The 10,657-nt window shown below is 42.2% G+C and overlaps 1 protein-coding gene across 1 annotated transcript in view; it reads left to right on the top strand.

Moving 5' to 3' along the window:
• The first annotated feature begins 593 nt into the window (after window positions 1-593).
• LOC117029814 (fatty acid desaturase 2-like protein FADS2P1) overlaps window positions 594-10,657 on the top strand; it is a 31,296-nt gene continuing 21,232 nt past the window's right edge. The window contains exons 1-2 of the mRNA XM_033119028.1: window positions 594-914; window positions 9,438-9,548. Coding sequence (XP_032974919.1) covers window positions 594-914; window positions 9,438-9,548 — 432 coding nt within the window. The remainder of the gene's footprint in view (window positions 915-9,437; window positions 9,549-10,657) is intronic.

Raw genomic sequence — 10,657 nt, 5'->3', positions numbered from 1 at the left:
AAAAGTCCTAGGGAGAAATAACAGCTGTCAGAAAGAACATTTCCCAAGTCCACCAAGCATTGACGTCATCCTGGAGATTTTGAAAGCTTCTGCTCACATGTTAAATTAACAAATCTAATTGTGTCCATTCATGGCATGTCAGAGAGCGTGCGAACCCAATTTACCTGGCTGCAGAGTAGGAGTTTTGAGACCAGAGCTTAGCCCCTCCTCCCTGGGGGTGGGCCGCAACATCCTGCCACCCTACGATTGGCCCCAGCTCTTTACTGAGGAACATTTAACGATGGAGGATGCTGCTAAGAGACCAACCAGCAGGGAGAGGAGACCTGAAGAGAGAAAAGTGGTCTCCTGTCCCAGGAAAAGAGGTGGTCCAGCCTACATCAGGGCAGAAAACATTCAGGACAGACAGAAGCGAGAGGATGGGGATATGCTCACTCTCAAGTTTGGGAGGAGATAACTAGGCTTTAAAAAGTGTTCTGTGCGGGCACCATACTCCCATGCAATAAAAGAGGAGGAAAGGGTTAGTTTGTGGTCCGACCACAGTTAGGATTAGAAGTCTCAGGAGTCCACCCAGAAATCTCAAGAGTTCAGTGACGATGACGTTTGAAGAAAAGCACGCCGGCAATGGGAGCCAGGTAGGAAAGAGTGAGCCGTACCTAGGGGAGAAGCATCAGGCAAATGGGAAACCTATAGCGAATGGGAAAACCCAGGTCTCCGGAAAGCAGGAGGCACATGGGAAGTGTGACGTGCCCAGGAAAAGCCTCAACGTGTATAGCTGGCAAGAGGTCCAGAGACACAATCAGGAGGCCGACCTATGGCTGGTGATCAATCGCAAGGTCTACAATGTTACTGGCTGGGTCGACAGGCATCCAGGTGGGCGCCGGGTCCTCAGCCACTACGCGGGAGAAGACGCCACGGTAAGGACAAAGCTCTGCCTTCTTTCTGTTTTAGCTGCAGGGTGGCTGGGACCTTGGCTTTCTCCCCAAAAGTACGTGTTCAATCAAGCTCCACAATCGCTCACCTCCTCTCAAACCAATTTTTCAGGATTCTTATCCAGCAAGCATTTGGAAGCAATGTAAGCCTCAGGGCCTAGCTGTTACCTGGACCAGGTTTGGGATGAGCTTAGATGTTGATATTGGAAACTGTGTGTATTCTGACATTGGTTTTGTTCTTGGTGTTCTGTTTTGAAATGGAGTCACTGTTTTGTAAGGAGAAAGTTACAAATAGGTGAGTAAAAGCTAGGGTGGAAAGCACCCAAGTATAAGTTCTTCAGCCTCTTATAATTGGAGTGTCTAAAAGAAAGCCAGTGATTCATCTGTTAGGCATCAAAATGTTAATAACGACGATGAACACCTACAATTACATAGTCTTTTGGACTTTGCAGAGCTCTTTTGCATCGTGTAGCTCATTCCATGTGATACAGGTGGTACCACCCGCTTTTATGGAAGAAGAAATTAAAATCAGAGATGTTAACTCATTGGCCCAAGGTCACCCAGCAGCAGACCTCAGATTCAAAACCTTTATCTTTCTTAACTTTCAGTCTTTCCACTCTTTTTTCATTTCTTCTCATCACCTTCCCCCACCAAAATGACTAAGGAAAAAAAAACTATAACATTTATTGCATCCCTAGATACCTTAGACACATTCAAATACATTTCCTCACTTAAACTTCCCATGAGGAAGGTGGATATTTTCCCCATATTTCAAATGAGAAAATTAATGTTCAAAGAGGCAAATAATCCACACAGCCAGCAAGTAATAGTGCCAAATTTTGAAATCAGGTAAGTTTTTTACCATAAAGCCCTTTATGTTGAGTACATACAAGTAAAATGTCCATTTAACGTTTGATAGGGAGTCCTCTCAAATCCTTAAATGCATTTAGGAAGCCCTTTTAAAATAGTCCATACGGAAATTTGTTTTATCCCAATTAGGAATTTTATTCTCCACATTATGCAGACGAAGAAATGGAGACTAAGAAGGACTCAATGACTAACTCAAGATCAGAAATTAATATATGACTGAGCAGAAATTTAAACCCAGACTTTTTTTTTCTTTTCTTTATTGCCCTTGTTTTCAGTTTAGTATGTAAAGTCTCCAACTGGTTTCAAAGTATAGGATTGAAAACATTGTTTCACTAAGAGCCACTCTGTAAAGGATGCTAATAGTAGCAAACGACACAAGCGCCTGGTAAATTTGCAAAGTAAGCAAGGTTTTGTCTTTGGATGCTATGGACATCTCCCCCCCCCCACACCATCCGAATTTCTCATCTCCCTTCTGTAACCAGGTTCTTCTTTTTCTACCATCTCACTGTCTTGATCCTGCAGTGAGATGATGGCCTTTCCGAAAGACTCTATTACATCCCCACTGCTTGTGTCAGATCTGATACTTTTCATAAACAAAGTTCAACCTTTTCTTGGGATGAGAATGCACTTGTAGCAAAGGGTGAGAGTATCCTGTGTGTCCGGAAGATAGATGCTGTGTAGGAATCCAGAGAGCTGAGGGTAGAAGAATCAAGATGGAAAGCCTGCTGCAAGAATAACAGGAGAAAGAGGAACAAAAATACAATGAAAGAAAACACTACAGATCCCTATCTAGCCCATCCCCCCATTCCCACAACTCAGAGAAAATATGGATGATGCTCTTGTATCACAAGTCATAGAATTAGCTCAGAGGATGTGCTGGCAAAGATGTGGGTCTCGGCCACCTTGAAAATCACAGAGGGACTCACTCTGCTTGATGCAGCTCGGGTAATAAATCTGTCATTTGCTGATCATTTTTACCTCCCAGAAGTTAGGGAAAGACCATGATTCTGCATCCAATTCTAGCCAATGAGGAGGAATTGATTAATAAACTAGAAACCATCAGAAGCCTAGAGGAAAATATCATGCCTCCTTAGGATTTATATACTGAGAGTGAAAATCCTGGGCATGGTCAATCATGTACCTTTGACTTTAGGAAGGTAAATCCAAAAATGTTTGAGAAAAGATTCTCCAAAGGAAGATGGTTCAAGAAGACTGGAAAGTACCAGGAGAATTCTGACAACCACAGTACTCCATGGCTACTCAAAGACTGGGGGACCTGGGCTTTGGGATCACGCATATGAACCTGGGAAAGTTACTGGACTTGTCTGAGCCTCAGTGTCATGATCTGTAAAAGGAGAATGACACACTCATCTCACTGGTTTATGGTAAATGGGACTGATGCTTGTAAAGTGTTTAGTGTAATGCCAGACACTTCAATAAAGTTTCATTCAACTGTAGCTATTACTATTCATATTTCCAGCATCCGTAGCCTCAGAGATGCAATGTCACTTCCTGCTTACCACCAACTTGGAAATCCTGATTGCATTTGGTGCCATCCAGCCTACAGGGTAGAGGGCATCATGCTCTCTAGGGAAGGAGGGCAGAACATAAAAGTCAAGGGATCTGAGGTCAAATGTTCACTCTCCAACTGAAGAGATCTTCGTAGGTTGTGCCCTAAAGAGAAACGTGGACCTGAGTATGGTTTCTGTGCCAGCCCTGGACCCACAGCTGCACCTGCCCAGAGGAGGTACCTTTTTCTTCTTTACACTAGTTAGGGGCGCAGCCTAGTGATTAAGAGTTCAGGTGTGGGGACAAAACAAGTCTAGTTTGTATCTGGTTTCCACCACTTACTAGGAGTGTCCTGAGGAGGTTGCTGAAGATCTTGGAGCCTGGCTCCCTGATCTAGAAAGTGAGGATAACAATCCCTTCATAAATGGCCATGCTTGTGTTTTATTACTTAATTCTTCTGAGATGGGTTATAATTTTCTCCAAAGAACTTTACCAAGAAAAATAAGTCTATAAAAGAGAATTGGCACATCAGCTCTTATTATTACACATATGAGTTATCTGATTGTTCTCAAACTATATGATTTAAAACTAATGGCACAATGCTAATAACTGGAATCCAGGCCCAAGTCTTCTCACCTGGAACAGCTCATCTGGGAAAAGCCAGAGATAACCTATAAGTCCAAGAAGAACTGTTTATATACATTACAATATATCCATAGGATGTATTATTTTGCAATCTTTAAAATGAGGATTACAGAGCATCTCATGACAGGAAATATACACGAATAAATAGTTAGCCACAAGTTTTAAGGCAACGGTATGTTCCAGACTCAACAAGAGAAGTAAGTGCAGTCTCATGATGCGTGAGCATGAGCTATATGTTCAGAACAAAGAGAGTAGGTGTATCATCCTGTGTACTGATCAGCCCAATCTATCTCTGGACACCCCCGTCCAAGAGGGACACTGAGAAACTCAAGTTCTTTCCCACCAGAGTCAAAGGCCAGCATGACAGGGAAGGGATGACAAAAAATTAGAGGAAACAAAGTCCATTTCAACTATTTGGAGGACTGCAGTGTGGAGGGTAGATTTGTGTGTGGCACCAAAGGAGAGCACCCCAAATACCTTAGGACGCACAGAGCCAAGAGAGACAGACTGAAGCACGGGGAAGGAAAATGTGCACAGAGGAGGAGTACAGGAGTAAGTGACCAGCCAGAATGGGCATCCCACATTTCCTTTGTCTTAGCACAATATTGGCAAATAGTATGTGCTCAGCTAATTTCAGTGACTGTCAGGGAATGAGGACAAGAAGAGGACAAAGAGGAGAAGATGAATGGAAGGGAGAGTTAGTGGAAAAGAGAAGGAGGAGAGGAAGAAAGGGTCTTGAGTGCTGAGCTAAGGAGTCTGCATTTTACCCTCACCGTATGTCTTCCTCTCCTTCAGCTACGCATGATGGCGCTTGTCTAAAAAAGCATCCCTCCCGACCCACAACCGGGACGACAAAATCAACTGGGGTTTATAAGGAAAGCACCGTGCTTCCCCGAAAATAAGACCTAGCCAGACCATCAGCGCTAATGCGTCTTTTGGAGCAAAACTTAATATAAGACCCGGTCTTATTTTAATATAAGACCAGGTATAATATAATATAATATAATATAATATAATATAATATAATATAATATAATATAATATAATGATACCGGGTATAATATAACATGACATAACATAACATAACATAATACCAGATAATATAATATAATATAATACCGGGTCTTACATTAATTTTTTCTCCAAAAGACGCATTAGAGCTGATGGTCCGGCTAGATCTTATTTTGGGGGAAACACAGTAGTAATCGGTAAGAATTGTATCTTTTCTGGGTTGTCAAAATGTTATAAATAATCCAATTCTCATTTAAACAATGGTTCAAGTTGGAAAATGGATAAAGGAGTAGAGAGAGAGGGGTGAGCAGCAACGAAACTGCCCAAAGAGGTGGGACGCAGTGCCTGTGATTGAGTTTTGAATATTCTGGTGAGCTTTTCGGAGGTGAGTCAAGGTTCCGGTTATCTTGTTTCGTGACTAATACATGTATTCACCATTTGTCTTTTATTTTCTGAATTTTGGGAATTTCAACCCACCTCAGAAGAACTAAATAACGATAATATAAAAATGCAGTCATTTATTGATGCTTGATACTAACGCCTAAGCTTGTAGCCACTAGGTTAGATCCTCGATAAGATTTAAGAATAAATAAATGAAGGAATTAATGAGCCCATGGAGCAGACTGGGGAGTATTATTATTCACACTTAGGAAAAAGACCTAGGCTTAAGAAATTGAGTCATTTCCCCCTATAAACGGCCTACTCCTATTACCCTACACTGTGCTTTAGTGTGAACGAGGAAGGCCGAGTCTTTGGGAGGCTGCAGCAGATTTGACAGACAGAGTGCCTGCTGGGTTTCAGTCCATCCACGTGCCCTGGGCTTGGTGCCTTCCTGCTGGGCACAACCTAGATATAGCGCTTAAGGATAAAGGCAGGACTTTGTCTCGGGCCTCCTGACTTTGCATACTTTTCACCTCCCCTAGGGATCATACAGATTCTACAGTGAAGCACGTCTCTTCATCCCCCATTAAATAAACAGCAAAAGATTAGCAGGATTGCCAAGCTATTTGCGAAAGCCCAGTCACAATCCCATCTTTCCTGGGTTGGTACTGTTTTGGAAACAATCAGTTTTGAGATAAGTGATGACATACATTTATGAATAGATTAAAGAGTAGAGATGCTGCCTGAAAAGGAAATCAGAAAGGCTAGCAGATGAAAATGAGAAATGCGACAGCAGCAAAAAAGGTCAGAATATGAGGGATGCTGAGGGTATCTCTTAAGACCTGTATCCTCTGAGCTCAACAGTTTGATCATCCCAACGTTCTCCTTCTTAGAAAAACCCTGTGTTCACCTGTGCATTCACCTGTTCCCTTATTCCTTAGGCATCCATTGATCACATGCCATATTCCAGGCATAGCGCTCGATGGTGTATATAATTTAATCAACAGGATGTGGTCCCAGTCTTCAAAAAACTCAAAGACCACTAGAGAAGGGATAAATACACAGATTTCTTATAACATCATTTGAAAAGTTCTAGGCACAAAGTATCATGGGAGCCCAGAGGAGATCATAAATAATGTTCCTGCATGCGTTAGGGGAGGCTCGTATTTCCTCTGGATCGTGAAGGGTGAAGAGGAGCTTTTGTGTAGAGAAAATGGAGGCAAGCAATCAAGGCAAAGGAAACAACATGTGCAAAGCCTCAGAACCATAGAGGAGCATGGAATGCTTATTGAACGGGGAGAGACCCAGTGGACGATGTGGGGAATGAAGGGTAGGGTGAAACATAAGCCTAGAGAGGTAGGTGGGAGCCAGAGGCAAAGTGATTCACGTGACTAAAACCTAAGGTGGGAGACACCGTTACTATCTGTTCAGCGGATACAAACTGAGTTTAGCACCATCCCTCAAGCAATCTGGTGTTGCTCCTCTCTTGAGACGCTTTTCAAAAAAAGAATTATGCATGTCTAGGTTGGAATGGACCTTTAGAGCTTCATGGCTTTAAAGTCGCAGAGCCCTGAGTTCAAATCCTGACTTCACTACTCACTGTGGCATTTTGGCCAAGACACTTCTCCCCTCTGAGAGTTGGTGTCTTTGTCTTTACCACAGAAGCGATGGAACCTCACAGAGCTAAGACGATGATTATGAATTGGCCCGTAGAGTGCCTTGTACATAGGACACGCTCAATCACTGTTGGTCACGTCACTTCTCCCCTTTACGTTATCCCTTCTCCTTCCTTCAGCAGGAACATACTTGCCCAAGAATGTTGACGACAGAACCCGTTTTTGCAGGTCTTTCAAGAAGAGGATTTCACAACTTATTCCATATTCAGTCTCTATTAGGAAATTCTTCTCAATCAAATATTCTAAGACTCCCTAAGTTTCTTTGTCGAACTGCCCATCAGTACAACGAACAGAGTTCCACAGAGCAGGGCAATGCCTACTATTCTAGAAGATTCTGTAGGTCTTCGGTACCTGTTATCACAGTATTCATCTGTGCACTTGGCTGGGGATCAGAAGAAACAATGAAGCCAGGAGAATGTTACTGTCAGCACTGTTCTAGGACTCTGGATGACTGCTCAGCGGAAGATGAAATTGCAATAGCTTACCTGTGCTTTACACTCTGATCTTAATCTATCAGAACGTTTTCCATCCTCATCTGCGCCTAAACAAGAAGCAGAACACGATTTCTCAGTATGGATCACCCTGAAGTACTTTCATCACCTTCTTATTCACTGAATGACTCTCTACCTGGTTAGGGGAACTAAGGTTTAGACTCATTGAATGTGACAGTTAAAAAACACTTTTAAAATCATATACTTTAGCATTTTCCAAGAGGGTCGGAGGAGATGTGCAGAGCAGACTGTTCTAGCAGATACAAAGCCCTTTTTACATCATTGAATCTAGGGAAGTAAATCTAAAAAGTTGATATTTCATCCTTCCAATTAACCTTATTCATTACACACGCACCTTCTTACAAGTATGCTCATATGTACTTCTTAGATATAGCTAAAGTTGCTTTATGATTTAAAGATGGAGAATTCATTATCTTCACTAAAATAATTCAGAGCTCACACCACATTAGGCATTAGAATATAGGAATAACATAAAAATATCTCTGCATTGCTGTCTTGAAGAGAAGGTAGGTACTGGGGTAGGTACTTTCCCCAAAATAAGACCTAACCGGAAAATAAGCCCTAGCACGATTTTTCAAGATAACATCCCCTGAACATAAGCCCTAATGTGTCTTTGGGAGCAAAAATTAATATAAGACCCGATCTTATTTTTGGGGAAACACGGTCGTAAGTTCTTATCGCTGGAAGTATACATCTAAGAAAGGTAACATGTATTGAGAGTTTACTACATGCCAATCAGATTCTAATCAATGTACTTTGTTCTTATAATATCTTTTTGCATTGAGCAGCTATTATCATGACCCCCACATAAGAGAAGAGAAAAGAGGAGCAATGAACAGGTCAAAAGACTTGTCCACAATCATAAAACTAATAAGTGGTAAAACCAGAATTTAGACATATGAAGGCTGCTTCAGGGTCCATTTTCGTAATCCATACTGTGCAACACCAGCACTGCACAGTAATGTGTATTGTTCCCATGCATTCAAGTTACAACCTTGGTTATAGTCCTTCATTTCAATCATTCCCCTTCCCAAAGCCATCATAACAGGAAGTCCAGTATCTTCCTCTTGGAGAATTTCCCTTCAAAAACTATTTAAATCCCCAAGCCAGAAGAGACTTCTTACTTCCACATACAAGCAGGACAGAGGAACCACTGCTGCTTCTCTTAGCCACTTGGAGTTGTTACTATAGTGGGACCTGAGATGGAAAAATATAGTTGGTCAACTCAGTTCCGTGCCTGGCTGTCGCAAGCCCTGCAGAGACTGCCCTGGTGTTTCTTTGGAAGAGTGATGAGGTGCCTTCAGCCTTAGCCAAGAGTGTCATACTTCAGACAAGCCAGAGTTCAAGGGCTATGCTCCCACACTCTCTTACACATTGGTCTTAAGCAACCATCAACTTTAACCTTGTTGGAAACAAGGTTTCCTTGTCTTTTGTTGGAAATAACTTAATTCCAGGGCTTCATTCCCCTGGTCCTTGGCTAAGGACCAAGAGGCAGACTTTGCTGGGAGATGGGATTTGCATAGCCAGTTTGGGTTGCTGCAACTTCTGCACCAAGCCTAATACTGGACTTTAAAGATGTATCATGGCCCACAAACTCAAACCGACTCTCTCTTCTGGTGCTCGATAAAATAGACAGCAGTCTCTTCCAGGGCTTGGGGATAACCTGCCTGCATTGGACTTGCTTAGGGAAGCAGGGCATTTGGTAGGCGGATCCCAGCTTTCATGAAGGATTTCTACAGGTAATTTTGCTCAATCAACTTGAAGCATCAACCTGAAGTTAGAAGCAGATGCTCAATAACAGAGTGTGCGCTGGTTCCCAAGATGGGCACAAGATGCAAGAAAGGGGACTAATCTGTCATAAGCATGTCTCTTCTAAGCCTCTAACGGTTCTCTCTGATTTACAGGATGTCTTCAGAGCCATGCACCTGGAGCTTGACACTGTTCAACTGTACCTTAAGCCACTGCTCATCGGAGAGCTTGCCCCGGAAGAGCCCAGCCAGGAGAGAAACAAAAACGTGAGTGAGGTCCCAGGACTCAAGAATATGTGCAGGGGGCTGGCCCGGTGGCTCAGGTGGTTGGAGTGCCGTGCTCCTATTCCTAATGCCGAGGTCGCTGGTCGAACCAGAGTGTGGGGGAGGCAGAAGAAGGAGAAAGAAAAAAAAAAAAAAAAGAATATGTGCAGGGATGGGGCTAAGGTATATTTTAGGTCCAACTTATCACCATCATGCCTGGGTGGGCCTGTAACAGCATGAATGAGTGGATGCCACCTATTTCAAAACAATGTCATCTTCCTACTCAGAACTCTGAAGTCTATGTGAAACAAAGGTCTGGAATGTTTGGTCTTCTGCCAAAGACTAATCCCATGTCTGCAAACACCTACTTCCTGGCAGGCAACTCACACATATAATTTTTTTTTCAGTGATTGCTTGTAATTATTTGTTTAATGTCTATGTTCCCCCACTAAACTAAGTTCCATCAGAGCAGAGAATATATCTATTTTGCTTATCTCTGTGTCCTCACGACTCATTTTCACAGGATCAGACATGTAGTAGGAACTCCATAAATAGTTGTTGAATGAAAGATGTGACTGTATTCTAACTACAGCCCTTTTTACACTTCGGGAAATTATAGTCCAGGGACAATAAATTACTTTCTGAAAGTCCCACAGCTGGTGTGTTGAAGAACTGGGACTCCCAGTCACTTCTTTCTGACCCCAATTCCTTAGGTGTTCTGAAGGAAAGGCATCATTCTTTCTTTTTCTAATACTTTGGCTACCTGAAATACTGTCTTCCAAAGGACAGGGTCTCTGTAAGACTAAAAATACACTAAGATGGTTTTACATAGAGCTTAAAGGAATTTTAATATTGAGCATTTCCAATTTTTTGCAACTTATTTATTTTAAAAAGCTTACATTTAGTTCTTTTTTTACAGCAAAGGTATTTACTGGCTTGTTAGTTTTTTTATTATATTAGTTTCAGGTGTACAAAACAACATAATGATTAGACATTTACATGCCTCACAAAGTGATAACCCCCCCCCCAATTCTACTACCCCTCTGACATCATATATAGCTGTTACAATTCCATTGACTATATTCCCTATGTTGTACTTTACATCCCGTGAC

Source organism: Rhinolophus ferrumequinum, chromosome 11 (genome assembly GCF_004115265.2).
Source record: "Rhinolophus ferrumequinum isolate MPI-CBG mRhiFer1 chromosome 11, mRhiFer1_v1.p, whole genome shotgun sequence".
NCBI classification, from domain to species: domain Eukaryota; kingdom Metazoa; phylum Chordata; class Mammalia; order Chiroptera; family Rhinolophidae; genus Rhinolophus; species Rhinolophus ferrumequinum.
This window is presented reverse-complemented; position numbering and strand designations above follow the sequence as displayed.